Consider the following 22,828-nt stretch of genomic DNA (forward strand, 5'->3'; position numbering starts at 1 on the left):
AGAGATCATCATGACACTTCTTCAATTACAGGCCACATCTCCTGTGGATACACCTTACGTGTCTTTAATGCAGTTGCCTTCTGCATCCTCATGTCGTTGATCATTGCTGATTCTTCCGCCTTTAGGGGCAATTTCCCACCCCTAGGACAAGAGAGTACCCTGAACCTCTATCCGCTCCTCCGCCATCTTTGACAAGGCCGTTGGCAGAATGAGGCTGACTTCTTATGCTGGAAGTCTTCGGCCGCCAATGCTGATTATTTATCAAAATTTAGGCAGTGGGGGGGGGGGGGGGGGATCGATCCCAGGACCGAAGACGTTTTGATTATGAATCAAATACGCTACCCCTAGACCACGGGTACTGTTTTCGGAACAGTGCTAACTGGCATGGAGGAGGAGTTTCTGTTCGAAATAAATTACGTTTCAGCTCAGAAAATATTATAACAGACTAGAACAAATGGTTTTCAAGATAGTTGTGCATCACTTCTGCTGCGCTTCTTGTAGATGGGTGTTGCCTCTGCTTTCTTCCAACTGCTAGCCACATATCTTGTTCTGTTTATCTACGGTATACAACCATAATGCTCAAAGCATAGGGAAACTCAAGTCCAAGTCCTGTAGAGAGTATGTTAGCAAATGTTGACTGTAAAGGAAAGTATCTAGGGACAGCACCTGTGACACGGTTTTTGTGTGTGTTTTCAGTTCACCCGCTGATCAAAGTGACCAACCAGCTGGTGTTGGCGCCACAGGGCAGCGACGTGGTGCTCCAGTGCTACGTGGAGGCCTCTCCCAGAGCGCTCAACTCCTGGCACCGCGAAACAGGTAATGTGCAGGTCTTTCTCTCTCTCTCTCTCTCTCTCTCTCTCTCTCTTTCTCTCTCCATCTACAGAGCACGTGCTTATCCTTCCATATTTCACTTTATAGCCATTTTTGTAGCCCCTTTAGCTATACTTTTAATGTCTGATCGTTAGTATATTGTTGAGGCCTTAGTAAAATATCAAGTTGTAACCTAAGAACTGAACACTGTCAGTCTCTCCCATTTTATACATATTATAAGTGGAAGTGGCTGACAAGTATTGAATTGCATATGGTACGCGTGTTCGACGTTCTGTGCGAAAGAACTGGGTCGAAACCACTTTTTAATGTCCAACTCTTTGTATGAATATACTTGATTACCTACGTATCGCACAATTTTTGTCATCCGTATAAAAAACGGAACATACCTTCTGACATTGTTGCTGATGAACGGTGATTAATATGCACAAGAATTAGCCCCTAGTTGGATTACGACTTACACTGATGTGACGAAAGTCATGGGCTATCGATTTTCACTTACACAGAATGTCCCAAAAAGAATGACCCGATTTAAATAGAATTATTTATTAGGAAGAAGGGCTTAACACCAACAAATAGCATACTAAATTACTCAGAAAAGACAGAATTTTATAAAAATCCATCATAAATGTTCAATATGTCCTCCACAGGCTGCATGGACGACATCTAGCCAATAGCCGAATTCATCCTAAACTGAGCGTAAGGTGTCTTCTGTCACTGAAGCTCCAGCAGCTGGTATTCTAGTTTTTAGTTCATCAATGTCACGAGGTAAGGGAGGAACGTAAACACATTGTTTAACATATCCACACAGGAAAAAATCACATTGTGTTAAATCAGGAGACCTGGGAGGCCAGGAGTGTAAAGCCTGGTCTCGCAGTCCTGTATGCCCTATCCAACAATGAGGCCCGTTGGCATTGAGGAAACTGCACACGTTGTTGTTCCAGTGTATTGGTGCTCCATTTTGCTGATATAAAGTTGTGGGAATAACCAGTTCCAGAGCATTGCAAGATATGATTCTCCTGTTACAGTTTCTTCCCTAAAAAAAAAGAAAAAAAACGGTCCATAAACCTTGATTTGCGACACAGCACAAAAAAATTCACTTTTGGTGAATCACTTTCGTGTTTAATTGTTTTATGAGAATTTTCGAGCCCCCATACACGCACATTATAACAGTGAACCTTACCGCTAATATGGAAAGTTGCCTTACCGCTGAATATCAACCGTGACGTAAAAGTGTCATTTTCCATGTCCTCTAGAATAGCATTGCTGAAGTCCACTCGCTTCACTTTGTCAGTATCTCGAAGAGCTTGTAGCAGTTGTATTCAGTATGGCTTGAGGGCTAAACGACGCCGTAACACACGTCAAACTCTCATGCGTGGTAACGCAAGTTCAATGGTAACAGGACGCGTAGACCTGCGGGGGCTCCGCTCAAATGCTCGTCGGATTTGTTCCATTGTTTGTTTAGGAACACGTGGCTGGCCAGAACATTTGCCTTTACAGAGGCATCTTGTTTCTTCAAACTGTTTATACCACCGTCGAATATTCTTTGGTGGTGGTGGTTTAGCACGAAATCGAATATGAAACGCCCGGTAAACTGCGATCATTGACTGAGTACGACTAAATTCAATAACACGATACACCATCTGTTGCGCGGACGCCACATTGCGCGAGACTGGCTGCACACTCCGGGTCAGCGGTCGTGGCGACATCTAGCGGATTTTTTCTGAATCTCTAGACCATGCTGATTACATCTAGCGTTGTTTCAGTTACCTAGTGACATTTGCCTCAATATTATTACAAGTTAAAATCGGGTCATTCGTTTTGGGACACCCTGTACCGATGGCGGTGTATCTCGTACACAAGGTATAAAAGGGCAGTTCATTGGCGGAGCTGTCATTTATACTCAGGTGATTCGTGTGAAAAGGTGTCCAACGTGATTATGGCCGCGCAACGGGAATTAAGAGACTTTGAACGCTGAATGGTAGTTGGAGTTAGATGCATGGGATTTTCCATTTAGGAAATCGTTAGGGAATGCGATATTCCGAGATCAACACTTTCAAGACTGCGCCAAGAATATAAAATTTCAGGCATCGCCTCTCACACGGACAACGCAATGGCGAACGGCATTCACTTAACGACCGAGAGCAGCGGCGTTTGCGTAGAGTTGTTGAGACGTACGACGAACATGTCTTTTAGGACAGTGTGGTGAAATCTGGCGTTAATAGGCTGTGTCAGTAGACGACCGACGCCAGTGACCTTTGATAACAGTATGACATCACTTGCTCCGGTTCTCCCGCGCTCGTGACTATATTGGCTGGACTCTAGATCACTGGATCAGATGACTTCCAATTTCAGTTAGTAAGAGCTGACGGTAGGGTTCGAATGTGGCGCAATCTCACGTAGCCATGGAGCCAGGTTGTCAACAAGGCACTGTGCAAGCTCACAGTGGCTCCGAAAAAATGGCTCTGAGCACTATGGGACTTAACTGATGTGGTCATCAGTCCCCTAGGACTTAGAACTACTTAAACCGAACTAACCTAAGGACATCACACACATCCATGCCCGAGGCAGGATTCGAACCTGCGACCGTAGCAGGCCCGCGGTTCTGGACTGCGCGCCTAGAACCACTAGACCACCGCGGCCGGCACGGTGGCTCCGACTGGGTCCTCTTGTCCGACTGAGCCAATCATTGACTGGATGACTTCTCACCACCGGAAACTTTTACAGAATCCAAGCTGTGATTTTGACAACATATTTTTTGTAGGCAGATGGTCAAGAAGAATTTTGTACATTACCTTCTCTAAAGTTTTCGTGATTGTCTAGAAAAGTGCAATAAGACGAGAGTTTCATATTATTTCCTTATCTGCTATCTTGAGTAGATCTTTAACATCAGACTATTTCAACCAGTAGGAGGAAGAGGGAATGCTGAGTCGGGACAAAATCCACGAAAGGAATTAATAAGTCCCTATTGGTCCGTTACGGCCAGGGGACATCGGCTAGTACGTACTTTTCAATGTCAATAAACTTTACCAACAGCCGTACACTTTAAGATATTTTATTTTATTCTGAAAGCAACCAGTTTCGGCAATTCTTTTTGCCATCTTCAGGCCCCATGCGTCTCTTCCAAATCAACGAACTTATCGTATAGCGTCATAAAACTGGATATCGTGAATTCCAACCGTTGTGCAGCTGCTTCATACGAAAGCGTCAGTTGATGCAGAACGACTGAAATTCACGATATCCAGTTTCATGGCTCTATACGATAAGTTCGTTGATCTGGAAGAGACGCATGGGGCCTGAAGATGGCAACAAGAATTGCCGAAACTGATTGCTTTCAGAATAAAATAAAATATCTTAAAGCGCACGGCTGTTGATAAGGTTTATTGACATTGAAAAGGAAGTAATAAGTGCTGGCCTGATGCACTCATCAGCCTGAGTTTCACTTTAACGCTTCTTTTCACCCCTGCACGGGGATAAACGAGTTAGTTACCCTTTTGTTCCACAAAAACGCAACACAAAAATAATTAGAGAAAGAAGCACACAAAACACAGCTTTAACGATTAACAAACAAGAAGACCTCGTAACTTCCATCAACTTGGTTAATGCGACTTTAAAGGTAACACTGTCCACCGGAGAGAAGAGTGGCGAAGAACGAGATAAGATCAAATGCGGATATTGCCATACAGGTCAATTGCAGTAGATACACTAATTAAGTAAGTAACATAATATCAGGAAAGACATTAAAAATGTCGCCTGTGGTGGACTAATGCAAATTCATGTACAACTTATAAATCTCGGTTTGCGGTAATCAAAACTGATACCGCTCAATGAGGAACGTAGAGAGGTCCTTATTGCCTTTCACTGGGAATAAGTCCATGTGTCCAAACGTAATGAGAAATGTCCGTCACGATGAGAACCTGTTCACGTTCCCCTGAAAGACGTTATTATCTTGGTATCTACAGGAATCCGCCACACATACGGTACGCAGCTAATTGCATCACCCCGAGACATTTGTCAAGTCCTGTCCTCGATGTCGTTTCTACAGGGGGAGCCTCTGCGCGCAATATTAAGGATCGGAACTGGTCCTACTGCTGTTGGAGCGTTATTTGACCTTAGGAATCACGCACAAGGAATGTGCGGAACCGCAACAGTGACTCTAGTATTTCTATGGGTTTCGCGCTGAAATTAACGTAATTTACCGTTATTTCCGACTAACTAGCTATTAAATTGCAATCCGACCGACGTCCATAGTATACTTCCGAATAACATGTTTTAAATTAAATTGTACCTCGGAAAAAAATGTACCAACGGAAAAAAAATCGCAACATCAAGAAATAATTAATGTAAGTAATTATATTTCGGGAATCCATTTGTCTAGTTAACGTATTTAAGTGATTAACATTGCAAGATCCCATATTAATGTAAGCGCGAGATAAGCCAGTGCAAATGTGAAATGCTGTTACATTAATAACCGGTATAACCGCCAGAATGTTGAATGCAAGTATGGGCTTGCACTGTGGTGTACAGGTGCCACATGTCAGTTTGCGGAATAGGGTTCCATGCCTGTTGCCCTTTTTCGGTGAACAGGAACCGTTAATATGCTATGTGGATGACGCTGGAGCTGTTGTACGATTGTGTCCCATATGTGCTCGACTGGATGCAGATATGATGATCGAGCAAGCCAAGGCAACTTGTCGACACTCAGCAGAGAAAGTTGAGTTACAACATCGATATGTGGACGAGCGTTATCCAGTTGGAAAACAGCCCCAGAAATGCCATTCGCCCGCATCTCGTGGTCGTGCGGTAGCGTTCTCGCTTCCCACGCCCGAGTTCCCGGGTTCGATACCCGGCGGGGTCAGGGATTTTCTCTGCCTCGTGATGGCTGGGAGTTGTGTGATGTCCTTAGGTTAGTTAGGTTTAAGTAGTTCTAAGTTCTAGGGGACTGATGACCATAGATGTTAAGTCCCATAGTGCTCAGAGCCATTTGAACCATTTTTGAATGCCATTCACGAATGGCCAGACGGACGGACAAATCAGCAGCCAGGGTGCGTGGGACAACCACGAAAGTGCTACTGCACCCGAGGCCGTGACCCCAGTTGTAGCAGTGTGTCTGGCATGCACACAAGTTGGTTGCAGGCGCTGAACTGACACCCTAATAACCAACTCACGGCCGTCACTGGCAACGAGGCAGCAGGCTTTCACCATAAAACATTGGACGGAATGGAGAGTGTTATGAAAGGAGGGTATAAGATGATCACCAACAAAAGCAAAACGAGGATAATGGAATGTAGTCGAATTAAGTCGGGTGATGCTGAGGGAATTAGGAAATGAGACACTGAAAGTAGTAAAGGAGTTTTGCTATTTGGGGAGCAAAATAACTGATGATGATCGAAGTAGAGAGGATATCAAATGTGGACTGGCAATGGCGAGGAAAGAGTTTCTGAAGAAGAGAAATTTGTTAACATCGAGTATTGATTTAAGTGTCAGGAAGTCGTTTCTGAAAGTATTTGTATGGAGCGTAGCCATGTATGGAAGTGAAACATGGACGATAACTAGTTTGGACAAGAAGAGAATAGAAGCTTTAGAAATGTGGTGCTACAGAAGAATGCTGAAGATTAGATGGATAGATCATATAACTAATGAGGAGGTATTGAATAGGATTGGGGAGAAGAGAATTTTGTGGCACAACTTAACTAGAAGAAGGGATCGGTTGGTAGGACATGTTCTGAGGCATCAAGGGATCACCAATTTAGTATTGGAGGGCATCGTGGAGGGTAAAAGTCGTAGAGGGAGACCAAGAGATGAATACACTAAACAGATTCAGAAGGATGTAGGTTGCAGTAGGTACTGGGAGATGAAGAAACTTGCACAGGATAGAGTAGCATGGAGAGCTGCATCAAACCAGTCTCAGGACTGAAGACCACAACAACAACAACATCTATCCTACGCCGAACACAGTAGTCTCCTCTTTCGGTAGTGCCACGTCGCCATTGTGAGTCCGGTCTCCTTTAAACCTACATTCTCGTGACCACCACCGTCAGCAGTCGTGTGCAGTGCTACATTCCTGCCATGTCTTCCTGCGTTATCGTAGATGGAACATCAGCTTCTCGCAGCCCTACTACAAGACCTCGTCTAAGCTCAGTGAGGTGCTGATAATAACGTCTTTGTGGCCCTACATACATTCGTGACCAACATCAACTCACCACGTCAAATCTCAAAGGTAACAAATGCCCATGAAAGCTACAGAACATATTTAAAGTAAACCTGCTTTGCATCCTCGTAGTGGAGCTTCTAGCGCCACTCTTATGCGACTGGCGCGAAATTGGAAAAGACGTCATCTTTCAGGCGTAGAAACACGCCTACGAACCTCCGTTTATATTGCACAATTTCTCCTTGGTATCTCGATTTTTTCCCGTCGTTCTATTCATCTGTACGATGCCATGTGACATGCCCGCTTATCAATGAACATAGATCTCTATGTTACACTATTATTCTCTCAGTAACATCATCCTTACAGTAACTTAAAAGGCACCTTTACTTTACACACTGTGCATTTTCTTAGAATAGGGTTAGGTATTAGTTGTATTCACAGTGGCGTTCAGAGATCGAATTCGAAACTGTGAGAAATGTAAATCCTCAAGTTTAGTATACTATTTCGACTTTGCATGTGCCTTATCACATAAGATATCGGAAAGCATAAGGTTTCTACTCGATCGATGTCCAGTAAAGGAGTTTGGCTCGCACCATCTCTATAGTAGCAGAGACGAATTGGGAATCATTCTGCGACTGAACGTGCCGCAAGTGATGAAATTCACTGACATAAGCGACTTTGACACAGGCCATATTCTTATAGTCCGGCGACTGGGTATGTTCACCACGGCAGGTGGTAGGTGGTGTTTTTGTCCTGTTTTTCTTCATCCATGATGTGTAAGTTTTCTTCCGAGGTTCCTTAACTTCACGTACTTCATGATCACCAACCCTTGTGTTAAATTTCTCACTTTTCTCATTTCTGTTACTTCTCAATACTTTCGTCTTTCTTCGATTTACTCTCAGTACACGTACTGTACTCATTAGGCTGTTCAAGGAAGGAGAAAAATTGGGTTTAACGTCTCGTCGACATCAAGGTCGTTAGAGACGGAGCACAAGCTCGGATGTGTCGAGGCTGGAGAAGAAAATCGGCCGTGCCGTTTCAAAGGAATCATCCCAGAATTTACCTAGAGTGATTTACAGAAATCGCGGAAAACCTAAATCTCGATTGCTGGACAAGGGTTTGAACAGTACAGAACATAGGTACATACAGCAGATCCTGTAATTCTTCCTCGCTGTTACCGAGGATAGCAATGTCTTCAGCGAATATTATGATTGATTTCATTCACTCTAAATTATAGTCCTATTCCTTAACATTTCGTTTATTTCCGTCATCGCTGTTTATATTGAACAATAGAAGCAAAACCCTTACTCCCTATCCAATATCCTTTCTAATTCCCAGTCTAATATCCTTCAAAAAAGAAATTGTTCAAATGGCTCTGAGCTCTATGAGACTTAACATCTGGGGTCATCAGTCCCCAAGAACTTAGAACTACTTAAACCTAACTGACTTAAGGACAACACACACACATCCATGCCCGAGGGTCCGCAGCTCGTGGTCGTGCGGTAGCGTTCTCGCTTCCCGCGCCCGGGTTCGATTCCCGGCGGAGTCAGGGATTTTCTCTGCCTCGTGATAACTGGGTGTTGTGTGCTGTCCTTAGGTTAGTTAGGTTTAAGTAGTTCTAAGTTGTAGGGGAATGATGACCATAGATGTTAAGTCCCATAGTGCTTTGAACCATTTGAACATGCCCGAGGCAGGATTTGAACCTGCGACCGTAGCAGTCGCGCAGTTTCAGACTGAAGCGCCTAGAACCGCTCGGCCACAACGGTCGGCTAATATCCTTCCTTCTACATGTTGTTTATTACTCGTTGTCTCCATATCGTACACCTACATTCCTGAAAATTTCGAGCCTCTTGCACTATTTGTAATTGTCAACGCTTTTCTACAATCCTGTCTCAACTTTTCTTGAATTCTGCTTCCATTATGAAGCACAATGTCAGAACTTCCTATCTGGAGCTTTTACCTTTTCTAAAGCAGAAGTTATCGTCAACAACAAAATCCTCAATTTTGTCTTCCATTCTTATGTACATTGTTCTCGTCAGCAAGTAGGATACATGAGGTGTTAAGCTTATTATGCAGTATTTCTCGCACTTATCTGGCCTCTCTAGCTTCGTGATTGTCTGGATGATACTATTTAGAAAGTCTGATACTATTCCTCAGTACTGGTATGTTGTACTAACGACAGTGAAAAGCTGTTTAGTTACCTTCCAGCAACAATTTTCGAAATTCCGCAGGTATGTCAATGCTTTCCGTCTTATTTTATGTCAATTATTTCAGAACTGTAGTACTGGATGCCCCAAGTCTTCAGTATCGACTCCCATTTGTCATTCTATCACGTCATCAGACAGTTTCTCCCACTGGTAGAGGCCTTCAGCATACCCTTTCAACCATTCTCTCACTTCTCTGATTTTAACAATGCAATTCCTCTCCTACTATTAAAGTTGGAACCTTTTCTTTTAATTTCACCAATGATTGTTTTGACTTTCCTAGAGGCTGAATAAGCCCATCCGATAACAATTTCTTTTTCGTGTTTTCGCATTCTTTCCTGCAATCATTCCGCCCTAAATTCCCTGCGCTTCCTGTTTATTTCATTCTAAGTGACTTATAATGCTGTATTTTCCACTTTTCCTGAATATCATTTTACCTATATTTTTCGTCCATCAAATGAAGTATTTCTTCTGATATACTAGGTTTGTACATCCACACTACATCCACATACGTGCACAGTAAGCCACCGTACGGTGCTTGGCGGTGGGTACCCTTTATCACTAGCAATCAATTCCTTTCCCGTTCCACTGGCAAGAGAGCGAGTGAAAAACGACTGTCAATACTCTCCCCATGACCTTTAATGTCTCCTATCTGATCCTTATTGTCCTTAGGCGATATGTATGTTGGCACCAGTAGAATTGTTTGGCAGTTAGCTTGAAATGCTTTTTTAGCGTTCGTCGAAAAGTAAGTCGTCTTCCCTCCAGGGATTTCCATTTGAGTTCTCGAAGTATCTCCAAAATACTTGCATATTGTTTGTACCTACCGGTGGCAAATATAATCGACCGCCTCTGTTGCTTTAATCCGGCCTAATGCGTTGCCAAACACTCAAGTAGTACTCACGAATAGATCATACTAGCATCCTACATACAGTCTCCTTTGTAGATGAACCACACATTCCCGAAATCGACCATTCGCCTTCCTTCCACAACCGTCAGATGCTCGTTCCATTTCACATCGCTTTGGAGAGTTACGCCCAGATATTTAAACGACGTGACTGTGTCAAGCAGGACACTACTAATGCTGTATCTGAACATTACGAGTTAGTTTTTCCTACCCATCCGCATTAACTTACATTTGGAGCTAGCCACCATTCATGACACCAATTAGAAATTCTAAGTGTTCTCGTATCATCCGACAGTCACTCAACTGAGACACCTTCCTATATGCAGCAGGGCAATCAGCAAACAACCAGAGATTGCCACCCACCCTGTCCACCTGATCATTTACGTGTATAGAGAATTGAGTGTCTGTTATATGACGATGAATTGGGATTTAGGAAAGGTAAAGAGACCAGAGAGGCAGTTTTGACGTTGCGGCTGATAATGGAACAAGACGGAAGAAAAATCAATACACTTTCATAGGATGCGTCGACCTGCTAAAGGCTTTTCGACCGTATCAAACGGTGCAAGACGTTCGAAATTCGAGAAAAACAAAGGTAAGCTGTATGTAAAGATGGGTAATATACAATATATACAAGAATCAAGAGAGGAACAATAAGACTGGAGGACCAAGAACAAAGTGCTCGAATTAAAAAGGGTGTAAGACAGGGTTGCAGTATTTCGCCACTGCTGGTGAACGTACACACCGAAGAAGCACTGACGGAAATAAAATAAAGGTTGAAGAATGGGATGAACATTCAAGGTGAAATGATATGAATGATAAGGTTCCCTGATGCCTTTGCTATACTAAGAGGAAGTGAAGAAGAATTACAGGGTCTGTTGAATGGAATGAACAGTCTAATGAGTACAGAATTGAGAGTAAATCGAAGAAAGGTGAAAGTAATGAGAAGTAACAGAAGAGAGAGCAGCGAGAAACTTAATATCAAAATTGGTGGTCACAAAGTACGTGAAGTTTCGGAACTCTGGTACCTAGACAGGACGTAGGTTGCAGTTGCTATTCTGAAACGAAAGGGTTCACACAGCAGTGGAATTCGTGGAGGGAAGCCTATTCCATTCGTTATCACTCTGCAGTAGGCACCGTGTCAAATGCTTTTCGGGAATAAGGAGATATGGAACCTGTCTATTGCTCTTCATCCTCAGTTTGCAGTATATCATGTAAGAAAAGAGCAAAGTTAGTTATTTGCAATTAACCTTTCTTGCAGCTACTTTCCGTTGACTGTCCTTTTTGGAGATGTCAATGCCTCTTCAAGTGAAATATATATTGTGGTATTTACTGTATAACCGTATCTAAAGAATCTGAGAATTTCAAACGCGTTTAACCATTCCTATGTACTTCAGCATCCTGCTTCTTCCATAGTGATCCATCTGGACGTTTCTGTATAACTTAGTGTCCTACGAGCCGATGAATACAATCAATGAATTTATTCAGCAAACAAGTATGTCCAAAATATCCTGGTCTCACAACTCTGCCTGCAAAGGATGGTTCTGGTGGTTTCCTTCTGCTGAGTATCTAGGCAGAAGGTAATTCAGGGAAATGAATTACCGCGTGTGGCAAACAAAGAAGAGCGTACCATAATCAGGTTATATCATAGGTGCCATGCACTATTGGGAAGAAGAGTGTCTCCCAGTGACAGACAGTGAGCTGCACTTGGTAAAAACAATACTCGATCGGGACGTATTTCCTCCCGGCTGATAATGCAAGTTGAAGTACTTTTCACCCATGTTTGGATAGGGCATAGACCTATTACACATGTCGTAACGCTCGTGCGGTGGACTCTCCAACGTGGGGTCCTTGTGGCACACAGATTTCAGTAGGCCACATTTTATGTGAATGTATTTTGTGTTCAGACAAGGGGGCAGGCATTCGTTTGCCAGCAGAGCAGTCCATTTCAGATTCTGTAAAATGTCTGAAGCGCTCCGTAAACTATTAAGGAGAAGGTATCAATGTGTAATAAGGACTGTTGGCTCATTAGAGTTTTTTGTGAGTAATCAGTCAGTCTTGTTCCATAATTCATTTAGGATTTACGTAGCACTTTTTGACAGAGGCAGAAATGACGATTTTACGTGGTTCGTGACTCACTATGGAAAGGTGGATGAGTAAAAATAGGAAATATTGATAGTGTGACGTAATTCTATTCAGCTCGCCGCTCTTTTCAGGAACTGGAGATCGGTTTCGACCATCTGATCAGTTCCAGATCTATTAGGCAGATTAAAACTGCTTTGTTCGTCAGTACCTAAATTCTGTTTTGTAAAAGTTGGTTCTGATGTAACATAACATACACTTTCAGCCTCCAGAAAAAATTGCTTGAAATATCCATCCCTTTCCATGTAGATGTTTATGTTTAATTTTGCTCTTTCGGGATTCGTCCTGTAGTTCAAATTTTCTTATTTGGCAAGCCCCGTAAAATTTTTCCCAGATTTACAGACGTGTGTTGCAAATCAGAGACACCTGTTCTGTACGATGACAGAACACAGTTTCTATCAACTTGATACGAGAACAACAATTATCTCAATTTTGAGACACTATTTTCGAAACGCCTTTTGAAGGAATTGAAGTTTTTCAGACGAAGCAACAGGTCAAAATGCCTGGTAACTAATTTTACTTAGAAGACGATATTTTACGAGTAATTACTGTTAGTTATTATAGACATTGATAAAGATAGATCTATAGCTTTCGTATTATTGTTCCTAGACAAAATGCAGTTACAGTTTCCTAATACCCTGATAAACCGGAATCGTTTGGCACGCATCACAATGATAGTGTGTTTGCTGTTTTATTTTGGGATTTTTCTGATGATTTCTTTTTATGTTTTTAGCCCTTCCTTCCCTTGGCAACCTAGTTGATCCATTTATTTTAAACAAGAGTTTCATGCGGAAATAACCAGTGGTTTATGAGATACTGTCATTTGTTCATCATAATTATGACATATGGCTTGTTTGACTTCGTAGGAACGACTTCATAAGGCACTCAAATACACTTAGACAACAAATGTTAGGGGATAGCTATTAATATCGCGTTGGGTCTTCTTTTGCACAGCGTAATGCAGCAGCTCACGTGGCATGGACTCAACAAGTCACTGGAAATCCGTTGCAGAAATATTGAGCCATGCTGCCTTTATAGCCGTTCATAGCTACGAAGTCCGCCCCTGGTAGCTGAGTGGTCAGCGCGTCGGAATGTCATACCTAATTGCCCGGGTTCGATTCCCGGCTGGGTCGGAGATTTTCTCAGCTCAGGGACTGGGTGTTGTGATGTACTTATCATCATTTCATCCGCATCGACACGCAGGTCGCCGAAGTGGTGTTAACTCAAAAGGCTTGCACCAGGTGACCGGTCTACCTCACGGGAAGCATTAGACACACAGCATTTCCATAGCTACGAAAGTGTTGCCGTTACAGGATTTTGTGCATGAACTTACTTCTCCATTATGTACTATAAATTTTCGATGGGATTCATGACGGTCGATCTGTGTGGCCAAATCATTGTCCACATTATTCCTCAAACAAGGGTTGTCGCCTGGTGACATGGCGCACTGTCATCCATAAAAATTCCTTCGCTGTTTGAGTACATGAAGTCCATGAATGGAAGGAAACGGTCTCTAGGTAGCCGAAAATAACAATTTGCAGTCAATAATTGGTTCAGTTGGATCACAGGACCCAGTCCATTACATGTAAACATAGCCTACACCATTATGGAGCAACAATCAGCTTGCACAGTGCTTCATTTGCAACTTGGATCCATGGTTTTATGGATCTGTACCAAACTCGAGACCTACCGTCAGACATTACCAACTGAAATCGGGACTCATCTGACCAGGCTACGGTTTCCCAGTCGTCGAGGGTCCAACCGATATGGTCAGGAGCCCAGAAGAGGGGCGGTAGGCGATGTAGTGCTGTTAGCAAAGGCGCTAGCAACTGTCGTCTGCTATCATAGCCCATTAATACCAGATTTCGCCGCACTGTCCTAACGAATACGTTTGTGATGCGTCCAATATGGATTTCTTCGGTTGTTTCAAGTAGTGTTGCTTGTCTGTCAGCACTGACATCTCTACACAAACGCCGCTGCTCTCGATTGTTAAGTGAAAGCCGTCGGCCACTGCGATATCTGTGTTGAGAGGTAACGCCTGAAATCTAGTATTCTTGGCAAACTCTTGACACCGTGGATCTCGGAATATTGAATTCCCTGACGTTTTCAGAAACGGAATGTGCAGTGCGCCTAGCTCCAACTGCCATTACACGTATAAAATCTGTTAATTCCCGTTGTGCGGCGATGATCACGTCGGAAACCTTTTCACACGAAACACCGGAGTACAAATGACAGCTCTGTCAATGCACTGCCCTTTTATAACTAGTATACGTGATACATTTGCATATAGCTACCCCATGACTTCTGTCTAGTCAATGTAAAAGCAACAGACTCAGTTGTACGTGGGCTTTTGGGCATTTGCTTTGACAGTCTTGTCATGATATCGACGAGTGTAGCTAGCAAACATTTTGACAGCTGCATGTGTTCAGGTTCTCAAGATTGCGCTGTACTGTTTTTGCCTAGGGTGAAGACGGCGACACGGAGGCAGCGAAATGTTTCAATTAATCGTACTAGTGTTGTTGTTTTTGTACTGAGGAATACCAAAAACAGTACTCGTAGTTTCCGTTTGTTATTTATAATGCTAAGAAGCACCTGAATCAAAACATGAAGTCGAGAAGATGCAGCCCTGCATAAAACACAACCACAAGTTAAGTGTGCGCGAGTTGTCATGGGTGATGATGGTGGTAAGCTACAAATCCTCTGCAATTAAGCTGGAGGTAATTTATAGGATAATCGCTTTCTTCGACCGCAAAGCTCCTCTATGCGCACATCGCATCTGCCACTTGTAACTGACAGCAATGCCACCCACGTCTGTGGCCCGATCTGCGCTGATTTCCATCGCTCGTGGATCGGACTTACAGTGGAGGTCTCTCATTAATGTCATATCAAATAAGCTTTGCATAGATCTTAACTGTCACTTACCATTCGGATCTCCGGGAGGGGACTGCCAAGGTGATGGTGACATTGAGAAAAAGATTGGATAATCTACGAAAGGATAACGTCTCTACGAATCGGGGCGTGGAATCTCAGAAGCTTGAATGCGGTAGACAAACTAGAAAATGCAAAGGCTTAGTCAACAGATAGTAGGTATCATTGAAGTGAAATGGAAAGAAGACAAGGATTTCTGGTCAGATGAGTATAGGGTAATATCAACAACAGCAGGAAATGGTATAACGGGAGTAGGACCCGTTATGAATAGGGAGGTAGGGCAAGAGTATGTTACCGTTGACAGTTCAGTGATAGGGTTGCTCTTTTCAGAATCGACAGCAAACCAACACCGACAACTATAGTAGAGGTATATATGTCGACGTCGGAAGATGAAGAGATAGAGAAATTATATGAGGTTATTGAAAGTAATACAGTACGTAAAGGGAGACGAAAATCTCATAGTCATGGTTGGGTGGAATACAGAACAAATGTTTACAGGAGAATGTGGGTTTGGGACAAGGAACGAGAGAGAAGGAAGACTAATTGAGTTCTGTAACAAGTTTCACCTAGTGACAGCGAATACTCTGTTCAAGAATCACAAGAGGATGAGGTGTACTTGGAAAAGACCGTGTGGTACTGAAAGATTTCAGTTAGATTACATCATCTTCAGACAGTGATTCCGAAATCAGATACTGGATTTTAAGGGGTATCCAGGAGCACATATAGACTCAAATCACAATGTAGTCGTGATTAAGAGTTAGCTGAAGTTTAAAACATTAGCCAGGAAGAATCGATACGCAAAGAAGTGGGATACAGATGTACTAAAGAATGACGAGATACGCTTGAAGTTCTCTAAGGCTATATATAATGAGGAATAGCTCAGTTGGCAGTATAGTTGAAGAGGAATGAACAACTCTAAAAAGGGCCATCACAGAAGCTGGAAAGAAAAACATAGGTACAAAAAAAGTAACTGCGAAGAAACAATGGGTAACAGAAGAAATACTTCAGTTGATCGATGAAAGGAGAAAGTACAAACATTTTCCGGGAAACACAGGAATACAGAAATACAAGTCGCTGAGGAATGAAATAAATAGCATGTGCAGGGAAGCAAAGACGAAATGGCATGAAAAATGTGAAGAAATCGAAAAATAAATGATTGTCGGAAGGACAGACTCAGCATACAGGAAAGTTAAAACAACTTTCAGTGACATTAAAAACAAGGGTGGTAACATTAACAGAGCAACGGGAATTCCACTGCTAAAAAAGAGGAGAGAGCGGATACGTGAAAAGAATACACTGGAAACCTCTATGAGAGGGAAGATTTGTAAGATGTCATGGAACAGGAAACAGGAGATTTAGAAGAGATATCCAGTATTAGAACTGAATTTAAGAGAGCTTTGGAGAATTTAATATCAAATAAGGCAGAAGGATCGATAACACTCCATCAGAATTTCTAAAGTCGTTGGGGGAAGTGGCAACAAAATGACTATTCACGTTGTTGTGTAGAATGTATGAATCGGCGACATATCATCAGACTTCCGGAAAGTATCATTCACACAATTCCGAATACTGCAAGAGGAGATAAGTGTAAGAATTATCTCACAACCAGCTGAAACATCCCCTTAGAAAAAATTATGAATTATTGTGCTGATAAACCTCTTACGTTATTTGATTTTCAAACAGCTGAGCGGAACTGAACCTACTCAGACATTTCTCTCTTTACTTATTCTGATCAACACTAAACTGACACACAATATTTTTAGCGCAACGCAATCTCACTTTCAGTAATCCCTACAAAAGAATGGCCCTGACTAACATTAACCTATACCTTTCACAATTCACTTACCTCACAAAAATCTTCGTTACTCAAACTACTGCAATACAGCGAGCGCCACTACTGCCAGCTAAATAAAAGATTCTAACTGCTGAAGGCACTAACTACTGATAAACATAGTTAGCAAATGAAAGGTTTTGAAGAGAATAAACAATGTATTTACCTTAATAGTGTATATATATATATATATCATTTCATGACATCTAGTCTTAGAAATTTACTGTCTGACACACGACCAGATCATCCGCTCTCAGAACTCCGCCATCTCTCTCCCCACATCCACCACTGCTGGCGGTTCACCTCCAACTGCGCAACACTACGCGCTGTTCACATGCAACTGCCCAACACTACAATGGCAAATATTCCAACAATGCCAACTAGCCGCAGACTGCACACAGCACAGTCAGTGATTTTCATACAGAGCGATACGTGGCGTTACCAACATAAAAACCTAAACAGCGTACTTACACAGCTAAACAGCTCATGCATCAAAGTTGCTGACAAGAATAATATACAGGAGAGTGGAAAAGAAAATTGAGGATGTGCTAGATGATGATCAGTTTGGCTTTAGAAAACGTAAAGTCACGAGAGAGGCAATTCAGACTTACCGGTTGGTAATGGAAGCAAGACCAAAGAAAAACCAAGGCACGTTCATAGAATTTGTCGACCTGGAAAAAGTATTCGACAATGTAATATGGGGTAAGATGCTCTAAATTCTGAGAAAAATACGGATTAGCTGTAGGGAGGGAGTGGTAATATACAATATGTACACGAGCAAAGAGGGAATAATAAGAGTGGACGAGCAAGAACGAAGTGGTCGATTTAAAAAGGGTGTAAGAGAGGGATGTATCTTTCCCCCTACTGTTCAATCTGTACGTCGAAGAAGCAATGATGGAAATAATAGAAAGGAAGCAAACATAGGAGTTAATTTGAGAGATAAATTTCTCAGACTGTGGGCAAAACCGAAAGAGAAGAGAATCGAAGCAATTCAGATGTGATGCTACAAACGAATGATGAAAATCAACTGGGCTGATTAGGTAAGGAATGAGGAGGTTCTGTGCAGAATCTGAGAGGAAAGAAATATGTGGAAAACACTGATAAGGAGAAGGGTCAGTATGATAGTACATCTGTTAAGGCATGAGAGAATGACTCCCATGATACTAGAAGGAGCCGTAGAGGGCAAAAACTGTAGAGGAAGGCAGAGACTGGAATACATCCAGCTAATAAAAATGGCTTGGTTCAAATGGCTCTGAGCACTATGGGACTTAACATCTGAGGTCATCAGTCCTCTAGAACTTAGAACTACTTAAACCTAACTAACCTAAGGACATCACACACATCCATGCCCCAGGCAGGATTCGAACCTGCGACCGTAGCGCTCGCGCGGTTCCAGACTGAAGCGTCGAGAACCGCTCGGCCACATCGGCCGGCTCCAGCTAATAATTGAGGACGTAGGTTGCAATTGCTACTCTGAGGTAAGGAGATTGGCACAGGAGAGGAATTCCTGGCGGGCCGCATCAAACCAATCAGAGGACTGATGACCCAAAAAAATTCCTTTCTAGCATGAGCTCAACCTTGTGGCTGAATTCCCCAAACACGCGTACACACACGAACTTAGGTCATGTTTCCAAGCCTACTTCGCCCCCCCCCCCCCCTACAGATATCGCCCTTCCTTGTCAGCTTTGCTGAAGGAGCGTCACATTCGCCACTGACACCTTTACTTCTGCGTGTCCGCAGGTGAGAAGCTGATGGCGAACACGGGCGGCAAGTACGTGATCCGCGAGACGCAGCTGAACGAGTACGCGGTGCTGATGAACCTGACGGTGCGTGACGTGCACGCCGCGGACTTCGGCAGCTACACCTGCAGCTCCGTCAACGCGCTCGGCCGCGTCGAGGGCAGCGTGCGTCTCCAAGGTATTATCTGACGGGTTCCTTGTAGGCGCAGGCCACAAGCAGTGACCGGCAGTCTGCACCAGTGTTTTCTACAATCCGAATTAAAACTGCATCTGCTCAGAATTCCTCATATGCCATCAACTGCCTCAGACAGTTATGTGGTCCAATGATTCTTAGGTTCTCAACCAATTTCAGCTCAGCGCCCCCTCCCTGTCTTCGTTTCATATCCAGTGACATCAACCCCTTCCCCTCCCCACCATACCACCAACTTCATTAGTATATATGAAGATGTATGATCTTTCAGCTCTCGAAGAATGAAATTACAATGAAATCCAGACCATTAGCTGCTTACGGGCGTTGATAAATATCAGCGGGTACAGCTGAAACTGTGTGCTCCGACCGGGACTCGAAGCCGGGACCTCCTGCTTACATGGCAGACGCTCTATCCGACTGAGCCACCGAAGACACAGAGGATAGTAACAGTGCAGGGACTTCTCTCTGGCACGCCCCCGTGAGTCCCACATTTCCAACTTACTGTCCACTCGCTACATTTGCAGTTCCCCTGCCCACTATACTCATTACTCGTGGCGCTCGATCTACCGATTCCCGTAAGAAGCTGAGTAATACGAGTGCATCCGCACTGAAGAAGATCATCTTCATATAGATAAGGCTTACCGGCCAGTGATCTTCAATGCGGATGCACTCGCATTGCTCAAACTATTACGGGAATCGGTAGATTGACTTCTGAGAATGGTGAGTATAGTGGGCAGGGGCAGTAGAAATGTAGTGTGTGGACAGTAAACTGGAAATTTGGGCCTCACGGGGAGCGTGCCACAGATAAGTCCCTGCAGTCGTACTCGCCTATGTGTCCTCGGTGACTCAGTCGGATAGAGCGTCTGTCATGCAAGCAGGAGGCCCCGGGTTCGAGTCATGGTCGAGGCGCACATTTTCAACTGTCCCCGTTGATATTTATCAACGACTGCAAGCAGCTAATGGTCTGGATTTCATTGCAATTTCATAACTTGCTACGATCCCCTCAAGTCTTCCGAAACTATACGAAGTGAAGCACCTTATATGTTCAAAGCATTTCAAAACATTACATAATCACAGCTGAAGGAATGCGGAAGACATTATTCATAAAAAAATTAAGAATAATCAAATATTTTTAAAATTACAATTAAATGTTTAAAACTTTAGTCCTTCGAGCTACATAATAGACTGAATTTTTCTGTATGTCTGGTTTTCATACTCTCGTCTTCAGAAATCTTAGATGTACTTATTAATAACCCTTTCTGTCTACATGTAGGGAAACCCTGGGAGTCGGTGGGCGAGGGGCAGCGAGAATCTTTGACGCGATATGGAATAAGATCAGCGCTTTATTATGTCTCCAAACTAATGCAGTCTAGAGTGACAGCATGGTTTACTGATAACGGTTCAACGTCGCCGCGTAGAGTCATAGCTACCAGAGCGCCATCTGTGTCTACTCCTTAATAGGGATTGCTCACAGGCAGAGGGCTGAGGTGTGGCGTAAACTAGTGAAGCAAGCAGGCTACCATGCCACGGAGACGTACTCATGCTTCCTACAGCCAACTGAGTTAGTTTCAAAGGGATCAAATTGTGGCCTCCCGAGTGGTGGGATGGTCCTTTCGGAGAACTGCCACACAGGTTGGACGTGCTGCGTCAGTTGCGCAACATTGTCACACCCGTACACGAGGTTTTGGACGTCCAAGCAGCACACACGCACCGGTGGCACATCGTATGTCTAAGAGAGGTTGTGGACCTAGACAGGTCAACAGGAACTGTTGCGAACGGATTATTAGCAGTGGGACTATGGGTACGCTCTCCTCTAGTCCATCTTCCACTCACGTCACAGCATCGACGTGCGCACCTCGTAAGGTGACCTCAGAGCATCGCTTAGAATGAAGCGCCATGGTCTTCAGCGATATTTCTGCACGCAAATGCTGGTTGTTTCGGTGTATGATTGGGGAGGGAGGGGGGGAAGGTGGTGTGCTGTTCCAACAGGATAATGTTCGCCCACATAGTGCCGGGAAACTCAACGCGCTCTGCAAAACTTGCAACACCTTCCCAGTCAGCACAATCTCTGAACTTGTCTCCAGTCGAGCACGTGTGAGATATGCTGGAACGAGAAGGGACTCGTGCAATTTATCAATCAACAACTGTTAGAGATTAACGCGAACTGGTCGAGCAGGCGTGGCGTAACCTATCTCAGGACAGTAAAAAAAATTGGTTCAAATGGCTCTGAGCACTATGGGACTTAACTTCTGAGGTCATTGGTCCCCTAGGACTTAGAACTACTTAAACCTAACTAACCTAGGGACATCACACACATCCATGCCCGAGGAAGGATTCGAACCTGCGACCGCAGCGGTCGCGCGGTTCCACACTGTAGCGCCTAGAACCGCTCGGCCACTCCGGCCGGCTCAGGACAGTATTCGCTGTTTGTACGATCGACTGGATGCCGGAGTCAGCGCCTTATTACCGCCAAGAAGTCTACCCCACGTACTAATAAGGGTTTTTTAGCATTGGTCTGTACCTGGTACCTCACAACCACTTATACTATTGATCTGTAAATGTAATCGCTTGATTTACTCCTGATGTAGTATTGCACCTGGAAACCTCTAAGATGGTGTGCTTTCTTTCGAGCAGCGTAGTTTGACTTTGAGTGTTGTACCAATAACTCGTTGGTCCTCGTTTTTATTGCGTTCGTATTGCAAATTTAATAACTCTATATTTATAAGTTAAAGTGATTATTTACTAGTTTACTTGTCGGTGAAGTCTGGCAACACAACTAGGCTCTAAATTTGAGTGGAGGTAGTTGACTTTTATTTGTCAAAAGTCTTTGTGGATTTTGACCCACACCAAATCTCACATTTTGAGGTGCAACGTTCCGGAGAGAGATAATCCGATATTCTGTTCTACCCTATCATCCTTTGCTAGTGTTTACTTTTTGTTATTCATTTTTATTCTTACACTTTTAAGATACGTTAGCATATATTCAGTGATATGAAGACAGTGAAACTTAACTCATCTACGAATCTGGTTCCCACTGTCACTAATACTGGCTCCGCTAGAAATTTTACGTGTTGTTATATTTCTGTAGATTAAATACCGAAGATAAATTTGTAAGAAAACGTAAATCAATAACAGTACGTACACTGTATTGATGTTATGAATGTGGTTCCTTTCTCCCGAGGCCTGTGGCACAAATGACCCTGCATCAAATTTTAGTTATTTAGCTATTTCGTTCGTCTGTGAGTCATTACTTCAGAGTTGTGTGTTTGTTTTAAGTTCATATTTAAGTTAGGCTGATGTTTTTTGTTTTTTATTTTCCTTTCTAGCGGTCATTCTAATGTTAGCAGTTTCGTTTTGTATCAGATTCCCCAGTGATCCTCTCTACTGTAAATTGTTGTACAGATCGTTTCAGGACCTCGCAGACAAACTGTGAGGAATCATAGATCACTCTAAATCGATCATTTTTTGTTAGGAATGTATATATATTGGTCCACCCCTCACGAGTTAAGCGCATGGCCATGATGCCTCCCGTTACGTGGCGACCTGTTGTGCAGCTGCTAGTGAGACTGTTGTTCTGTGAAGTCATACCCGTCCTGTCATTCAGTTTGTGTTGTTGTTATATTGTATCCTCCGTGCCGTACATGTAACCAGTGCTACAGTCAGCTTCCGTTGTAATAATATGTCTGCAGTTGCGTGGATCATACTAATGCTGCATTCGGCTTGTATTCTGATACCGTATGTAACGTGTTGTGCATCTAACTAGATCTGAATTCAAGTGATCTTTCTGTTAATACTGAATGCAACGTAGAGTGCGGATTTGATGAGCACACTGACACCACTATGTGTTACAGTGGGAGCTGGGAAATTGAAAGAACGGCTCTTCATACCAACGGAAACCGGTCCCCTAACAGAAG

At 43.3% G+C, this 22,828-nt stretch overlaps 1 protein-coding gene and 1 non-coding gene across 2 annotated transcripts in view; one reads left to right on the forward strand and one right to left on the reverse strand.

Moving 5' to 3' along the window:
* Positions 1 to 22,828, forward strand: part of LOC124616551 (lachesin-like) — a 354,912-nt gene that overhangs the window by 324,268 nt on the left and 7,816 nt on the right. Inside the window, exons 7-8 of the mRNA XM_047144869.1 lie at positions 697 to 816; positions 18,726 to 18,902. Coding sequence (XP_047000825.1) covers positions 697 to 816; positions 18,726 to 18,902 — 297 coding nt within the window. The remainder of the gene's footprint in view (positions 1 to 696; positions 817 to 18,725; positions 18,903 to 22,828) is intronic.
* Positions 19,273 to 19,346, reverse strand: Trnat-ugu. Its single transcript has one exon. It is a non-coding gene; the product is annotated as a tRNA-Thr (tRNA).

The sequence above is a fragment of the Schistocerca americana genome, chromosome 5, assembly GCF_021461395.2.
Source record: "Schistocerca americana isolate TAMUIC-IGC-003095 chromosome 5, iqSchAmer2.1, whole genome shotgun sequence".
Classification (NCBI taxonomy): Eukaryota; Metazoa; Arthropoda; class Insecta; order Orthoptera; family Acrididae; genus Schistocerca; species Schistocerca americana.